Source organism: Talpa europaea, assembly GCF_964194135.1.
Source record: "Talpa europaea genome assembly, chromosome: 2".
NCBI lineage: Eukaryota > Metazoa > Chordata > Mammalia > Eulipotyphla > Talpidae > Talpa > Talpa europaea.
Genome location: NC_140068.1, coordinates 16,546,025 through 16,564,781, shown reverse-complemented (window position 1 = coordinate 16,564,781; position 18,757 = coordinate 16,546,025). Strand labels below are relative to the sequence as shown.

At 39.5% G+C, this 18,757-nt stretch overlaps 1 protein-coding gene across 5 annotated transcripts in view; it reads left to right on the top strand.

Moving 5' to 3' along the window:
- The window catches only part of PHACTR2 (phosphatase and actin regulator 2), a gene marked incomplete at both ends in the record, with an annotated part of 241,849 nt that overhangs the window by 160,452 nt on the left and 62,640 nt on the right, over nt 1-18,757 (top strand). For all 5 annotated transcript variants that reach the window (XM_084228669.1, XM_084228667.1, XM_084228671.1 and 2 more), the window contains one exon: nt 8,722-8,889. In XM_084228669.1, coding sequence (XP_084084795.1) covers nt 8,722-8,889 — 168 coding nt within the window. The remainder of the gene's footprint in view (nt 1-8,721; nt 8,890-18,757) is intronic.

Below are 18,757 nucleotides of genomic sequence, written 5' to 3'. Positions count from 1 at the left end.
CAGAAAGCGAAACAGTACCTGGGCTAACTTTTTAGATTAGTCCAAGGAAGTGGTAGGGGTTGGGATTGAGTTATTCATTAGAGTTGATGTCTTGCCTTCTCTTAAAATAGAACATCACTCCCAACCAGGACCTTCTGACCCATTTTGTGTAAAGGACACTCTGGAGGCAAATTGTTGAGTTTAAATCCCATTTACCAACTGCGTGACCTTGGTCAAGTACCTGGGTTTCTGTTGGCTTCAGCTTCCTCACTTATAAAATGGGAATGCTAATCACACCTTCTTCATAGGGTTATGACATTAATGAGGTTCTCACAGCACTTAGAACAGGTCTTAATGTGACCTACAAAACTCTTAGACTCAGCGCAAAACAGAAAAGGAGCCTAGAGATCATTTAACCTAGTCCCCTCATTTCAGCAGTGGAAGATTAGGGTCCTTGCTCAAGGTTACAGGACTAGATAAGTAACCATGTTGGGTCTGGGACTCAGCTCTCTTCTTGGCTTACAGTTAGCTCTCCCAGTTGGATTGTCATAACCTAGAACATTAACCCAGATGTGTTGCCTGTCCTGATTATGCAATGTTGTCTTTGCTTTTTGCTCTATGGAGTCTTATCGGTGTTTTGGTGTCACCAGGAGGTGCTGCTGGTCATTATGAATTTAGCTCTCTTGTTCTAATGGGGAGATCCTTTAAGAGTGGGGAAAGGTTCTGATTGGAATCAGATAATGGAAACTATGTTTTTGCCATTAGTTAATGATTTGGAAAGCCACGCAGCCTACTTGGGTCTCACTTACCTCGTGTGTGGTATAATGTAGAACTGTATTTAATGGGAAGGTTATTCCCATATGGACAACATCCTTCTCTGTGTTTCTGTGAATGACACTCTTCAGAACTGCTGCCTGCTCTAACATGCAGAGAAAATAAGAATAAATATAAAGCTGTTTATATATTCACAGAGCAGAAACTGCTTCTCCACCTTTACGCTTCTTTAGGCGAGCTTGTAATTCAGCTCAGCTTTAGGGCAACCTCAAAGGATCAGAGAAAGGTAGATTAATTTTCCCCAAAACCTGCTGAGAGAAAGGAGATGTTTATTATGTGCATTTTCCAAGAACGTAGTAATGATGTCCTTCCTAAAAGAAAGAGCTGTGCATGAAGTTTATCATTTTCAAGTACTTTATGAGCTAAGGTCTCACTAAGACCTCATGCTTTCATTTTGTAACTAGGTAATTTTGCTTTGAAATACTTGTATGTTTAGATGAATCTCACAGACAAAAATGTGCTGTGAATGAAGACAGACGCAAAAGAGCATGCTGTGTCATCTCAGCAAGTTGAAGTTTGAGAACAGGCAGAACAAATCACTGGTTATTTGGGAGAATATATGGGAGTAATAGGTGTTGATTGAGAAGAAGCCCAGAGAATATTTCTGTGCCTGGAAATGAACTTGTCCTTGATGTGGGTGGTGATTGCATGTTAAAAATCATTTACTTTCTGTATGTATTTTATTTCTGTATGTATTTTAAACCTGTACAATTTTTTCCCCAAAGATCCATGGCGCTCATTTTAATGACAGTGGGAAGTACTGTCCCAAGTTCCTCTTGGAATTTTATAGTTTCTTTCAAGTGACCGATGGAAACTGGCAAGTTTGGAGGCAAGTTAGCAAAGCTATCTTCTTTTAGGGGAACAAAAATTCCTTCAGTTTTCTCTACTATGCAGATTTTTTTACATTCTGTTCCTTTTTTCCCTTTAATTTGCTTTTTTGTTTATATTATACTTTTTTCACTCATGCTGGATTTAGGTTGGTGGCTAAATCATTTTTAAAAGATTTATAACCATTATTCCCTTAATGCTGCATTTTTAAAAATGTTTCCATATTTTCATTTTAAAATCAAGGAACTATCAGCAGATGAAAAGCAATTTTCTTTTGTACCAAGTAAGGTCTTTTCTAATGCTAACATTATTTGGACCTATAATGTTAATGTTGTTGAAGTAGCTTAGACATGTGGGAACAGCAATTTGATGATCTGTAAGTATTCTCTTAGTGATAAAATACTGGAAATTAAACGTACTAATGAGGAAGAACTGAGAGAGAAAGATGGACAGTTCTAAAGCATATTATTTCCTTAAATTGCTTTGAACTGAAATATCTACTGTTGATAAAAGTCAGACCTTCTGAGGTCTCTCTCTGGGGCTGTCATCTTCTTCCCTAAGAATCTCCTACATCTTCAACCTCCATGGACTTATCTCCATGCTAGTGAGTGCCACATTTTAGAAAATGACATTTTTGACAGTCCCAAGTCGCTTAAGACAAGGATACCTCTGAAAAGGTTTCAGGCAGTTCTGAATCATGGGAATGGTATAGAATGTACCTACACAATTCCTAGGTTGTGTGGCCTGCTTCCCTCCTCAGCCATACACAGGTACCACCATTGTGCGTTGTTATCAGGAGTGTCTTCAGAATAGGTTTAGATCTGGTGGAAAGTTCTCATAAACCCTCTATTGTTCATTTCTTAAATGACAATGAAGCTTTTATTACAACCAAGAAATATACAGATCTGAGGCCGATCAATCAGTCTGTGATATCCATCACCCCATTGATGGCCAAGGTTGACTCAGCTGATCTGATGTGCAAGGTGGCTGTCCCTTCTGCCTGCACCACCACATATGTGTCTCCTGAGGCTGTGTGGTTGGTGCAAGAGCACGACCTTCCCCAGTAGAGACAGACTGTTCTCGAATCCAGGGTATATATGAGTAATGGGAGCCCCCTGATGGAATCGCCAAACAAGAAACAGTGCTATTAACTAAACTCCACATTTCATTAGAATTACACTAGTTTTCTCCAAAATGTCTTTTTTCTGTCCTTTTTCTTTTCTTGTTTAAAATGATTTGGACAGTTTTGAAGTATATTGTTCAGGTAATTTGTAAATGTCCCTTAGTTTGGTTTTGTCTGATATTTTACTCATGGATGCTCAGGTAGTATTTTCCTTGCCTCATTCCTACAAGTTGAGATTTGATTTCCTTTATTGGAGAGAAACCTGTGACCTGAGTGTTTGGTTTGTTTATCCGGTATCATTAGTTCCATCCATCCTCTCTGAACAAATCACACCAGAAAATACATGTGTGTATAGTAAGCCATATATACACACATAACTCTTGTCTGTCTCTCTATCTGGCCTAACATGACCATTTTTAGATTCATTCTAGCCCCTGCCACCATTTTTTTTATTTGTAACCTCCCTTTTCAACAGTGAGAAACCATCATCTACTGTTCATTTGGTCTTTTTGTTCTATCCCAAGGTTATGTTAATCCATTTTAGGGTTAACTATACCCTGGGTAATGCCACACACTTGATTCTTCTTCTCATTTCATCTTTCCTTCCTCATGTCATTCATCTTACCCTCCAAAAGGAAGAGATTTGATTCAACCCAGTGTAAACTTTGTTTTGCAAGAGAATACGGTGCGCCTTTAGACAACGCAGGACAAGGATAGCTACTTGGCTTCCTTGCAAACCGTTACCCAGTCTCATTTGTGATGGCTTATAACATCATTTCACTCTCACCTTGCTAGCTACGTGGTCCTGTACCCAAAACCTGTCTGCATGTCCTATGGATGATAGCACAAACTCCAAGTCAGTGTTTCAGTTGGGAGAGAAGCCTCACGTAAGTGTAGGAAGTAAAGTTAAGTCTTCCCTATGTACTGCTGTTTCCTTGCCATATGTCCTGTGACCTTTGGGGTGACAGAATTACAATGGAAGCATAAAAACTGTAATAGAAATTTAAAATACACAATGATAATAATATTATATTAGCATTATAAATTGCAAAAGACCAAAGAAAATGGCCTAGAAATCATATTTTAAGGTTGATTTATTTGTTTTACTTCCTTTAAGTTCTTGGTTTTTAAACATCAGATGTCTTTGTTTGATGCCCTTTTAATGAATCTGTTCTTCTTTGGTACAACAAAATACCTACAAGAAATATTATAAGTAGTGCTATATACTTCTTATGTTACTGATAATGTAAGTGTTATTATATAGCAGAGAATTATCAAGGCATTTTTTTAAACTACATGTGCTGTCTCTCATTGTTTTTGTTATTATTAGTCTTCAAAAATATATTCTTATTAACCAACAGATATTTTGGAATACAGTATATTTGAGGAAAATTGAAATCAACTTTGCCACTTACTTTGTTTACATAACGACTTTCAGCTTCTATGGAATCAGTACCAGGATTTTTTTTTAAATTAGGGTTCTTTTCTAAATGATCTTTTACCTACAAAATGTGTGAAATGGATACTCTACCACATTTGTCTCACTTTCTCAGTGACTGAAATAATTATGTTTGGAGAAAAATCTAAAATTGATGTCTGAGTATATTACATAACTATCAAATAATATAAAAATCTTACAAACTCCTATTAAGTACGTAGATTTAATTTTTCAAGAATCCTTGTCATTCAATTCTCAGATGGCAAAAGGAAGACTGTCCAAATCTATCATTTATTTAATATAATAGTTGTCTTGCCTCATTTAATTTTGGCTTCTGTGGTCGTATTTGTACTGTGACTGCTGAGTGGATAAATTCCTGTTTAAATACAAAATAAAACCTGCCTTTTTTCTCTGAGTTCTTACCAATTGGTGGTGTGGGCCTCTGTGGGTGGGAAAATTGACTGAGTTGTGCCATTTATAATATCTGCATGCAAACAGCTAAAGATTGTATTTCAAAATACTTAAATATTTTGATTATATTTAAAAATGTTTACCAAGTATGAAAACCAAAGTTTTGATGAACAGCAGATCACTCTTGATAGCATAATCAAAGAGAACCAAAAGTAGCATTTAAAAGAGTTAGGAAAGTTAGGCTTTCAGCTGGGATTTATGTAGCAATTTGCTCTTATCTCTGCATAATTCACTAGGCTTGCAAAAAAATTTTTGGAAAGTTCCAAATGGATTTTAATGATAAATTGGTCAAAAAAAAAAAAAAAGGATAAATACATCACTTGCCCTGGTTATTAGATGCTGGAGGAAAGAGCTAATGCTCTGGCCATACTACTCAAAAGTTGTGGATAGTCCCCTTCCTGTTCATGATTTAAGAGATGTGCAATGACAATTTGGTCACCTGTGCCAGTATACAGTCTCTAATTGCAAGGGTGGCTTTCTGTAATCGCCCAACCATTAGAAAATTAAAGTTGGGTTTATCCAGTCAGAGGAAAAAAATTATATACATATTGGGGAAGGGGGGTGCTTATGTGTGTTGGGGAAGAGGGTTCTCTGTGACCACTGGCACTGACACAGGCACTTTCCAGAGCAGAGAAACAGACTAGGACCATAAATGCATAATTAAGAAAGATAATGGCAGGTTATTTTTTATGTAGCTATGAATTTAACATTAAAATCTTGTATTTTTCACTCAACTTCCTTATGCAATCTTCCCATCTGTCACCTGGGGAATTATTTAAGTTTTGGTTTTGTTTGTTTATTTTTGTTTTCATGAGAAAAGTAGACTGTTGTCCAAGGTTGGGATCAAGAGCAGAATTTTATGGAGTGTTGGAAAACTGGACATGCAGCTTGAGTGAAAATGAGAACTAGATGAATGTCTATAGCTTCAAAAGTGAATGTGAAATGGAAACATGAGTTCCCACGGTGTAATAGTCAAGTCCTTAATATTTCACAACATTGAAATTTCAAATTAAGCCCTTCAGCATGCAGTCTCAAGGAAGAAGAAACTCCAGACACTCAGTTCCTCCCGGTTGGCCCCTCGTTCAAGGAAGGCAGCTGCATTGGCGTGGATGTGAAGTAAATAGGGAATTTACTTTTTGACTCTGGCTTACCTTCAAAATCTGTCTTGTATCTCTCCCTGCCTGTTGCACTATGACCAACACAGGAGGGGTAAAGTGTAAAGTAGGGTTAGGAACCAAGTACAGAAGAGTCTGTCTGCAGGAGTTGCATTTCCACCTGAAGAACTGACTCCATGTGTGGGGCATTGGATTTATCAGGCTTGTTTGGAGGCCTGCTCATGAGGATTTGAGTCTTGGCAACTGTTGTCTTTTTTCATTCAGTTAAAAATGTCCAGGTTCTTGATCTATCAAGTGATTTTTGATTGAAACCTGCACATTTTATATTGTGAGTATCCACATCTCATTGAAACCTTTCCCTTTAATTGATTTTGTTTGACACCCCTCCAGCAAGGGAAGCAAGGGGGACTCATTACTGACAGATGGGGGTAAAGTTCCAGATCCCCGTTTATCCTGTGTCAATACCTCGTGGTGAGATGGAGTGGGGTGGGGGCTCCTCGTTACTGTTAGACACAGTAGGATTTCAGATTCCCACATTGTTTCCACTGACACCAGAGTGGGGTCGGAGTAGTCTTGTTCCCACTGCGCCATGGTGTGGTAGCACCCTGGTATTGGGGGGAAGGGAGGAAGAGAGACACCTCGTCACGGTGGGTAGGAGTGGAAGCCCAGGGTCCCTCCCACATGGTCCCACTCAGACTGTAGAGAATGCCTCATTACCAGGCAGGCATGAAGGCATGGCCCCTTAGTCTTCTCTGACGCCACCCTGGCCAGGGGTGTTAGGTCTCCTTGTTAGAGCCAAGTGAGGATGGAAGACTAGTCTCCCCACTTAGCCTTTGCTGGCATTCATGGTCATAGTTTCTTCAGTGGTGTTTGTTTCTAAAAATTTTATGTCCTTTCCAGACTGTCCTTTTCTGCCCCTTTGGCTAGAGAAAGAGGCTTTTTGGGTATGTGCCCATTCTATTTCTGGGTCTCCAGGTTGCTGACTTCAGCTACAAGTCTGCTCTGTACAGAACAAAAAGAAAGCCAAGGGATCTCACTTCCATATTGTTTCCTGGGTTCTGAGGTCACCAGGCTGAACTACTTTCTGGTTACCTTGCAGAGTCTTCCTATATTTGTTACATGTAACAGCCAGGATCTTTCAGTTGTATTAGGAAGAATAGGAAATCCTATGTCTGTTTCATCTTCCTGGAAGCAGAAGTCCTTGCCAATCCATTTTTGTCTTGTTTTGTCTTTTCCTTCTATATTGTTATTAAAGTTTTGAAGATGGAAGAATTATACAATTAACCACCCCCTCCCCATTCAACACTTAACATTTTGCTTTTTTTTATTTTATTGTAGTTTTATCCATCTGTCCATTTATTAATTTGGATGGACATTAGTACACTTCACCCCTAAACACATCAGCAGTCAATAATTGGACTTCACTAATTATTCATAGTGTTTTTAAAGGTGACCTTACATAAAGTGGATACATAATTTTATTTTTTTTATTTTTTATTTTTTTTAATGATTTTTTTTATAGAGGCATGTTTTCTTTGTTCGTTTGTTTGTTTGTTTGTTTGTTTTGTTTATACATGCACTGGGTACAGTCAGAAGCGCGGGAGGGTGAGAGAATTCACCAGAGCCAGAGCGGGGAGCAGAGCAGGCAGAAGGACCGAAGTACACCGCTGAGGGGAGCAGCGGGCGGCAGGAGAGGTCTGCGCGCCATGTGGGACCCTCCTCTGGTGGCTGGGGAGCAGCCGGGGATCGAACTGGCGCCGCAGAGGCTGCGGGCAGCTTCGCAACCCAGCGCTCAACCGCTGCGCCACCGGGGAGGCCCGGATACATAATTTTAAATACCATTAGATGAGTTTTGTATAATCCATCCTTTAGTGAGACCATTCCTATCCCTTCAAGAGTTCCCTCAAGCCCCTTGTCAGTTAATTCATTTCTCCACCTCATTCTAAGGAATAACTACCGTTCTGGTAATTTTTTTGCCATAAATTTATTTTGCCACTTTTAAAACTTCATACAAATAGAACTACACAATATGTATCTCTTGTGCATGGCTTTCTCCAGCATAATGTTTTAAAGATGCTTTAATGTTCTCTTTCTTTCTCTCTCTCTGTGTGTACACGCGCGCACGTGCACGTGTGCACGTCTTCCTCCTAATTCACTGCACAAATAATGCTATAGATGATCCATTCTGCACTGCTCCCAGTGTTTGCCCATTACCATTTGACGTTTGGTAGCTGGGGTAGTATAAGCATTGCTATCTTCCTTCTGTTTTGAACACAGTATAGGGCAACTCAAGGTTTTGGGTCTTTTTTTCTTATTCATGAAATGGCTAATGCACATCATGACATGTTCTAGAACACACAATACCCACATTATCCACATTTCTTGTCATTAGTGCTAGCTATAAGTGTATTTGAAGCTGAAAACTTTCTTGTAATAGAAGTAAAAGTTACTTTTAGCATTGTAAAGATTATAATTTAGCTTCTTGGCACTAACTTTTATTTTGTGAAGGAGAAACCATGGTTTTAGCTACATCATAACTGTAATATTTATTACTGAGAATGCCAAACTAGCCTCTGGAGGAACATCCTATTTCAGGAATACTTAGAATACTCTATTTTCCTGCACAAAATATTGATGTTGCTGCAGATGGATTCAGCTGTGTTTGGCAGATCTTTATTTGTCTGGCCCTACCTATTATGTAAGTCTCTTGCTTTTCTATTTCCCCAAAATGATTACCTAAGGGGACTATAATTTCTGATTGATTGGTTTACTGATTGCTATCGGGAAAGTTCTGCCAGCTGGGAAATAGGACAAAATAAACTTTATGTGATATTTCAATTAAAGTGGGTATGTTTACTGTTAGTAATGCAAGAAAGAGATAATGTGGTTTCAAGCTTTTATGACAACTTTTCTCTTTATTTTCCTTTGTACAGTTGACGGACTGGACAAAGCTTCTATAGCAAACTCAGATGGACCAACGGCAGGTTCCCAAACACCTCCCTTCAAGAGAAAGGGGAAACTGTCCACCATTGGTAAAATCTTTAAGCCATGGAAATGGAGGAAAAAGAAGACCAGTGACAAATTTAGAGAAACTTCAGCAGGTATGACTAGCATCATCTTGTAGAAGAGAACGATTATCAAAAGATAACAAAAATGTGCCTTGTAGGTATTTTTTCCCTTAGAAATAATATTCCCCATTTGAAATGCAATTATTTTACTGAAGAATGAAACAACTTAGAGAGTTCTTATCTGCCTTCTTTTTTTACTCACTTGAGCTTCCTAATATATTCTTGTAAATGCACATACGAATGCAACATGTAAGGAGAGGGAGTTTAAAATAAAAAAATTGTCATTGACATTGCAGCTACAGAGAGCCTTTACAAACTCACCCACACACATAGGTACTCATACCTACCTACCTACCTAGTTTGGGTTAGCCCTAGCCTATTTGGTAATTAAAACATTTTAAAATGTCTTTTTAAATGTATTTGTTCCGTGAGAAAGATTTGAATGGCTGTATGAATGGAAAGAGCTGCCATATTTGTTATTTAAATTGTCGTATTTGGTATTTAAAATTTGTGTCCTTAAAACATATATATATGGTATCTGTCCTATGGTAGTTATAACGATGGTTTTGAAATTTTTTGATATTTTAAATTGTTAAGTCTTAAGGATTATATTAGTAAGTGCCTTTCATCTGGAGTTGGCTTTAAATTAAACAAGGGTCCTATGCCAGTGGTATTTTGTTTAAGATAGAAAGGTTTGTCTCTTAATAGAGGTTCAGCTTTCTCCATGATAACTGTCCAAACTAATCCCTTCATCAAAATTCTCTACACACCACAGTCTAATGTTGTCAGTGTATGAACAGGGACACAGAGCATATCTTACTGGTCTTTGCTGAGATCAGAGCATGCCTTAGTTCTAGAGCTGTGAAATCAAATAGAAGATAACACACACAGCACAAGGGTATGGAATGGAGATACCAGTACTCCCGAGGCATTTGAAGCTTTTGATTTCTTTAAACATTTAAAATTTTAGAAGAAATAATAAGACATCAAAGACATTTCCAGATAATCCTGAAGGAAGGGTGAGTATAAATGAAAGAAGACTGGTCATGACTTAGTAATCCTTTAAGTTAGGTAATGGGTACATGGGGATTATTATCCTCATCTCTCTACTTACAGATGTTGGAACATTTCCATAATAAAAAGAAAGAAAAAAAAAAGAGACTAGAGTTAGGGGGAAGTACATAACTGGGATATTGACTTCTCATTAGTGCCTCATTGGCTTCCTGGGTCAGGAGGCAGCAGGAAGTGGCTTGTTGTGCTGGTTGAGTGAGGACATCCGGGTTCTAGTAGTAACGCTCCGCGACCTTGAGCTAAACAGGCTGAATAGTAAGTTGCTTTCAGCTAAGATTCTGTTAGTTCTCAACTCCTTCCAGCCCCTGGCTTTGTACCTTTGTTTCCCTTGTTCTTCAGTTGTGAGTGGGACCACATTGGCCTCCTTAATTGCCCCCTCTCATGGTTCCCTGAGCAGTGGGAGGATCTGCACTTCCAGTTCCATGCAAACCCAAACTGAGAGTAGAGCTGTGGTCAGTAGCAGTAAGAAGATATTGAGAAGGAAGGATGGCCACCTCTGTGGTGATCTCTTTTACCCTTCGCCTGAACCTGGGCTACCAACAACTCTTTCCCTAAAGCAGAAAAACAACAGTGATAAAGATCTCCCCCTTTATTTTCCCTTGTCACCTCGTTTTAATTTTTTTAACAGTAGGGAAACTATAACATATTTCCACCAACTCAGGATATATAATAAAAGTTATTCTGAACAGCTTGAAGTGTTATTTTATGTTCTTTCCTATTTCTTGAGGATACCCTAGACTTTGAATTCTATTTCCTTCTCATATTCACAAAGGATTTTTACATGTTTAGCTATAAGAAGATTCTGGTGAATACCATATCCTGTTCCTAAAGACTACCACATTGTATGAAAAACCTGAAAAAGTTATTATATATTGCATTTTTTGGCAACAAAATTGCAAAGTAATAGGATAAAAACAAGCCAGGAAGATGTATTCACATTTTTCGTGAATTTGTCAGCTCCATCTGCTTGCATCGGGTCTTTGGAAAGCCTTATTATTATTAATGTTGTACTTGAGTTTTGTAAGACATTATTAACTGTCACATCGTAAGGTGTTTTATCATCACTGATGTATATGTTTATTTTAAGGCTTAAATTTCTGCTGAGCATTGTGGACTGTATCAGCAGAGACTAAAACAGAGAGGCAGAAATGGTGGGCTAGGTGTTTTCTTCATATTGAGTAAAAAAAAGATGTCACGTCTAGAGGAAAATGGATGTAACTGGAAATAACCAAGAGAAAAGTGTTTTCTTCTTTAATGAATTATCTCAGCTGTGAAATCTGGCTGTTTGTGTAGGGCCAAGGTCATGTGCTGTCTGGCAAACTATAAATGCCTTAGGTGTGACCACGATATGTTGGTATATGAAAGAAGATGAATTTCTTTTGGGAAGAGTAACTCCGCTGTTTTTCCTTCTCTTAAACTTCCGGCTTTATGTACAAGTGACCATGACTCTTGTTGTGTTTTGCCACAGGGCAATTAATACCAACTGCTCTAATCTGGTTTTCTGCTGGATTTTTAACTGGTGGTAGGTAGGATGTAACACTGATTCAGTAATGCCACAGTAACGAAAGCCTTCATAATCATGTTTACTCTGGTGGGAGTTGAGCAGGGGCCTGTCCTCTGCCTGTTTTGGTGACCTTTGAGTCTACTACATTTGGGAATGTTGCTTCCAAAGTCGAAGACCATCTTGTCCTAGAAGGGAGGTTGGATCTATGCTCTGAATTCTAGTTCTCTGGCCTTGTTCTAAACTAGAAAGTTCCTTATATCTTCAACTCTGGTCTATCTGGTCCATTGGCTGTTAGGTTCTATGGCTGGATAACAGCCCTCTTTCCGCTTGACTTAGATCAGGCCCCTCTTTCTTCACTTTTCTCATCGCTGTCTTTATCCTGTTTGAGCTCTAGGTTCTATACCTTCCCCTTTGTAAGTGCTCAAAATGTCATTTACCCATAATTCCTACATAATTATTTCTCCCACGATATTTTCTTTGGGGAGACAGGGGCTGAGGTTCCTCTTTCTGGATCTCTAACTATGCTTTCATCTCCCAAACCTAAGAATACAAGCAAACACCCCATCGGAACCCAGTTATTCCTCTAAATTCTACACAGTCTATTTTATTACTGTCAAGACCAAATGTTTTGAAAATCTCCCATGTCTGCTACTTCTACTTCCCTCCATATACCCCACCCCCACCCCACTGCAGCCTGCCCCTGCATCCACCACTCCATAAGTTATTCCAAGCCTGCTAATCCCACAGTTCAGTGTTATGCTCTCAATTTCATCCATTTAATTCTCTACAACCTTTGCCCTTACTAATTAGTCTTTCCTTAACTTACTGAATGACTCTTCCTTGATGTATAAAAAGTGTGGTTATCTTGGTTGTCTGACTTCTCTTTCTCTCTTGCTCTATCTCTTCCCCTTCTCATTTCCCCCTTGAGGGAGGTTTGACACATGCCTTAGCCCTTCTCTTTATTTGAATGTGCCTTCCTTACCCTTCCTGATCAGGTCTCTCTTCTCTGTACCCACATCTCTCAGACTGGCTCAGACGCCAGCTAAGGCTGGGAACATCTACCCAAGCACCTGATGAGGACCGATGTTAACTCAAAATCCACTCATACTGTCTACCTCTACCCACATAGTCCATGCCAGGCACTGTTCTAGGAGCTGGCTATTCTGTAGCAAAAAAGTGAGTGAGTTTCCTTGCCTCCTAGGGCTTTCATTTTATGGAGGAAAAAAGTGCTAATAAATGCTCTGAATCAGCACAGATAGTGAGGGAGGCAGGTGTGGAAAAGTGCTGTGTACAAATAGGTTCCAAACCAAAGCAGGTCTCTTGCCAGCCGCAGCTGTCCTTCCGTTGTAGGCACAGCTCTCCTTGGCCTCAAGACTTTGAACCAGGGTGTTCTTTGGCTTTTCTGGCCTCTTAACCATCTTTTGCATTTTATTGGTTTCTACAACCTTTGGTTTATTTCCTGCTAGTGGTTCTTCCAATTACCATGGAAACCCAAGCTGGGAGTAGAACTATGGACAGTAGCATTAAGAAGGGTCTCTATCACCTTTTCCTCCTAATCCCCCATGTCTGGTCCTTATTTGTCTCTGTCTCACTCTTACAGTGTTGCCTCTTTGCTATACTTAGGTGTTAGTTTTACCAGCTGTAGAAAGCTGGTAATATCTAGAAGTGGTATTACTGGAGCCTATGGGATTTCCATTGCTAGTTTAGTTTTTTTTTTTTTCCTTTTAAAAGATTTATGTATTTATTTATTTATATAAGCACTGGGTACAGTCAGAAGTGGTGGAGGGTGAGAGAATTCACCAGAGCCAGAGCGGGGAACAAAACAGGCAGACTGACAAAATATACTGCTGAGGGGAGCAGCGGACGCGGCAGGAGAGGTCTGCGCGCCATGTGGGACCCTCGCCGGCAGCCGGGGATCAAACTGGCACTGCAGAGGCTGCGGGCAGCTTTGCAGCCCAGTGCTCAACCGCTGCGCCACCAGGGGAGACCCTCCATTTCTAGTTTTTTTAGGGAATCTCCACACCATTTTCCATAGAGATTGCAACAATTTACATTCTCACTGACAGGGAAGAGAATCTCTTTTTTCCTAATTTACTGTGACAAAGAGAAGGCACAAAACTAGTCAAGCGTGCTCACAGCCATGTCCCTATATGACTCCTTGTTATATGTCAGAGAATTATTGGGGCTTACATTCTAGTGAGGGTAGGAGGCAGAATGTGAACCCAGTAAGTTAGACAATATTTTAGAAAGCTAAAAGAGAAAAATAAAGAATGGGGAAGTTACACTTCAAAATAGGGTGGTCAGAGAGACTTTACCAGAGAGGGAACATTTGAGCAAAGCCAAAAGGAAGGGAGGAAGAAAGCTCAGAGAAATTCCACTAAGTCATGACAAAAGTCAGAGGTAGATTCATCTCCCGTCTCGTTGGCCAACACCATCCCACTGCAAATATAGTCCGTTATCAACTTTGCCTAATAATTTAGCAGCTAAAATACCTTACCTTCATGAACCTCATGATTAATCTTCATACCTATTTGCTGGCACCATGACTTCTAATAAGTCATGTAATTTTACTCTAATAAATCATGTCATTAAACCCTACTAGAAGAGGACCAGGAATCCGGGAAAGGGATTTAACTCTCATACAAATGTTTTCTTATGACTTCCTTTCTTAAATTCAAATCCAAGAGCCAGATTCTGACAGGACCTTGGAAAACCACCTCCATGGAATCCAAGCCTAGTGTCAAGTCCTACAGAGAATGCCTTGCTGAGGAGAAATAACCACACGTTCTTCATCTCCAAATAGTCCCTACCAGGCATGCAAATGGTGTCCCCAGTGCTGCTTTGTTAGATTACTTGGAATGATCAGTGTGTTCCCATATTATTTTACAAAATTCAGTTTAAACCACATTACACCTGAAGCTTGGTATTATGAAGACTCATCAGATACAGTTATAGTCAAACACTATTGTTACTACAGTAAAACACTTCTTGAGTTTTCGATTGAAATAGGATTGTTAAGGAATTTACCAGTCATTTACTTCTGTCTCCAGGTCAGGAATCTCCAGTGATAACATAAATCATTCAACTTCTCTCTGAACTCCTAATACCCAACTCTAATCTTTGGGGGCATTTTCTCTGAAATAAATTCTCTAAAAGTTTTTTCTTCAATCTCTTTTCATCCCCTGGATCTATTTTTGATTTTTAGTTTCTCACCATGGGAGCATACTAAAATTATCTGGATTATTCAGTTCGTTTTTCTTGAGGGCCCGGCCTGCTGTTTTATTTTCTGGCCTAACTGCTCTCTTCCATGACATCTGATTTTGTACTATTACCTGGGTGTTTTTCCTCCCTCCCTATTTCAACTTTAAAGGTTCTCTTCAATAGGTCTTTCCTGTCAGTGTCTCCCCAGTATGTCATTTCTATTTTTGTGGCGTGGACCCCAAGCCTTGCAAGGCCTAGCATGATTGTGCCAGTAACCAGTGCAGAAGATCAGGCCTTGTCTTTGGTATCATTGGTTCAAACAGCCTTTCATTTTGTTCATCCACTTTTGTGTATCATGACCTTCAGCTAGAAGAGAAGAGACCTACACTCAACCTTCCCCTCCTTTCTGTTCCATGCTCAGGGCAAGTCAATTATTTCTACTTTAAAAATCCAGCAGAGGAGGTTTGTGAAGTCTTGGTGTGTCCTCCTTCACGTCCTAAGAAATGTGTTGAGGGAGTGCTGTGGTCTCAGGCACATCAGCTCTGGCTCCCTGTGACCGCTCTTGGACTCTCCCTTGTTCCTTCATACAGCAAATATGCACTGAGCAAATCTCCACTGATCCCCTGCCATCAGCCCAGATGCTGTTCTGTGCACTGGGGGATACCCTAGTTCACAAAAGGTAAAGTTCCCAGGCTCGAGAACCTCAACCTTGGCTCTTTGTTTTGCTGTATCTGTTGAGCCCCTCTCCTTTGCTCTCACCTGCTGCCCCCACCTCAGATCCCACAGTGTCAGCTTCCCCCCTTTATGTCACCTTCTGGTCTCTTGTCAATCTCTTCACTGTAGCTTTGATTCTTTTTTTCTTAAAACATTTTTCTTTGTAACACCTTTAATTGCATTATTTTTCCCTTCCTTCTAGAAACCTTTTATCTTTTCCTTAGATATCTTTTACCTTTTACCAGACCAGAGAAAAGGGAGATATTCCCCAATTCCCCTTACCTCCCCTTTCGTGTGAAAACTGGTTTATATTAATGACTTGCCTCTTGGTGGCTCCTCTCCAAAGAAGAAAAACCGAGGTCACAGCTGAGCTATCCCTGGGATGATTTCTGCACGGTCCAGACCTCAGGGTCCCAAGGTTGCCTGTGGTCATTATTTGGCAGCCCCTCTTGGAAACAGTTCCTGAAAGCCTCCTCCAGCAAATCCCCCCTCGGAATGGAATGAGGCTTTTCCCCGAACACTGCTGAGTGCCTGCAGTGTCAGCCCTTTGCCCTTTTTGAAAACACAAATAGGCATTTGATTTTTCCAAATCTTCTTCTCCCTGCCCTGCCTTTCTCTTTGACTGTGGCCATAGGCCAAGGATCATACAACCCACGGGAAGATAGTTATTCATCCTGACAACTGTGATGTAGACTCCTGAGAGTTTCCTAGAAGTCACTGTGGCTTGCTTTTGTGGGAAGCAAATATACAAATGGAACCACTAATTACTTCCCTGTCACCACATTTGTGACAATGACTTTTTCAAATCAGGTCATTTCCATGGTCATAGACCATTCTTTTTGGTGCATGTACAGTTCTAAGAATTTTAATATACGTGTCGTTTTGTGTAACTGTCATCATCAGACTACGTGGAATCTCCATCACTCCCCACATCTCCGTCATGCTAGGCTTTTTTTTTTTTTTTAAAGATTTACTTATTTATGCATACAAGAGCTGGGGTACAGGCCAGAGATGCGGGGGGTAAGAGGATTCACCAGAGACGGAATGCGGAACAGAACAGGTAGATTGACCGAAGTACACTGCTGAGGGGAGCAGTGGACGAGTCAAGAGAGGTCTGCTTCGCCATGTGGGTTGCTCCCTGGCCACCCGGGGATCGAACTCATGCTGTAGAGGCTATGGATTGCTTCATAGTGCGGTGCTTAACCCCTTACAACACCAGAGAGGCCCTCATGCTAGGCTTCTATGCTCCCACGCTTCTCCTAGCTCCTGCCCACTAGCACCCACTGCTCTGTTCCTCCAGATTTATTTATGGTTAGCTGTTCTCCAATGAAGCCCATGTTCAAATGGTAACTTCTCAGTGAGGTCTACCTTAATCATTCTGAATAGAATCTCTCCTCGTCCCCAGTGCTCTTTTTTTTTTTTTTTTGTAGTTGAAGTAACATTGCATTACAGTATTATATAAGTTTTAGGTATGCATTTTTAAAAATCAGCATGTGTATAAACTACATTCATTTCACCCTGAGAAGTCCCAATCTATCCTTTGCCAGCCATGGTATCTTTCCCCCTGACATGACCACCCTGCCTTTCCTTTTCTCTCTGGTAACCACTAATTGGTCTTATAGTCAAAAAGTTTATTTTGATTTTATTTAGTTTACCTGTTTGATTTTGCTCCATCCCTCATATGAGTGAAATCATACCATGTTTCTCTGTCAGGATAATTCCACTAAGCATAATTCCATCCAGTTCCATCCATGTTGTTATAAATAACAGTATTTCATCTTTTTTAATAGCTAAATAGTATTCCATTATATATATGTACACACACACACACACACACACATCACATCTTTATCCATTTGCCAGTTGATAGGTATTTAGATTGTTTCAAGTTCTTCACTCTTGTAAATAGATCAGCATTCTTTTGTAAGCAGGTTCTTTGAAATATAATTCGTATACTCTACTCTTCACCCATTTAATGTATAATTCAATGTGTTTTAGTAAGTTTCACACACTGTACCACCATCATAAGAATCAATTTTAAATATTTTCATCATCCTTAAAAGAAGCCCCATACCCATTAGCAATCATGCCCAATTACCCTTCAAAAATCTCAGCTCTTTTCTGTCTATAGGTTTGGTGTTTCTGTCTATAGGTTTGGTGTTTCATATAAAGAGAATCATTTATTAAGTCTGATCTTTATATGACTGGCTCCTTTCACTTAGCATAATGTTTTCAAGTGTCATCCATGCTGTAGTATGTATCAGTACTTAAATTCATTTTACTATCTATAATATTCCATTGTATGAGTATACCACATTTTATTTATCCATCAGTTGATGGGCATTTGGATTGATTCTACTTTAGCCTGTTATGAATAATGCTGCTGTGAACATTTGTGTGCAAGTTTTGCATGAACACATGTTTTCACTTCTCTTGGTTATATACCTAGAAATGGAATTGCTGAGTCATATGGTAATTCAATGTTTAAAGTTTTGAGGAACTGCCAAGACTGTTTTCCAAAGCAGCTGCACCATTTTATATTCCCACCAACAGTGCGCAAGGGTTCCAGTTCTCCACACTCTGGCAATGTTTGTTAGTCTCTGTGTTTAATTATCACCACAGTGAGTGTAAAGTAGGTCCCTGTCACTCTTGGTTCCTGTCTTTCTGTCACACTCTTCATTTTCCATAGTAGACTTTACCTTCCAGCATTTATATTTCTATTATTTATTATTTAATCACCCTTCACATTAAATTATAAATTCCATGAAGATGAGGAGTTTTAATTTCTTTTCTGATAGAACCCCAAACAATTAGAATAGTGCCTGGCTTGTGTGAAGCATTGTGTTGATTAAATTAATGAATGAAAGGCTCTTGATGGGCTTTATCCCATCCTCTATGTTGATGTTTACAAGTGAACCTTTGACTGGGAAAGTGCTGGATTTGTGGGGTTAGGGGGGTGAAAAGAATACCCTTTTTCACTCTTCTGTGGTGTTTACATCCTGAGGTGTCTTGTCAAGCCACAATAGACAGAATGAGTATTTCACTCAATTTAATGGGTGGTGGGGGCACCCAGTCCCTCGTGAATGGATAATGAACTTAAGTAATGGTTACTGTCTGCTCTCTAAGGCAAAGACCATTCAAAGGTCAATGTGGGGTCTCACTGACACAAAAAGGAAATTGGGTGGGAGGTTGGGTGTTGGTTCAAATATTTGTGTATGAGTATTTTATATCTAAACTAATCAGACCAAAATGAGTGTTAAAAGTCTGTGCACAAAAGAGCTGACAATCATTTTGCCATATATACTTTCTTAAATTGTTGTTTTACTGTTTTCCTAAAGATATATGATGGTATTAAAACAAATTTCCTCTTTATGCATTAAATATAAAGGAGACTAAATATTTTACTCTTCA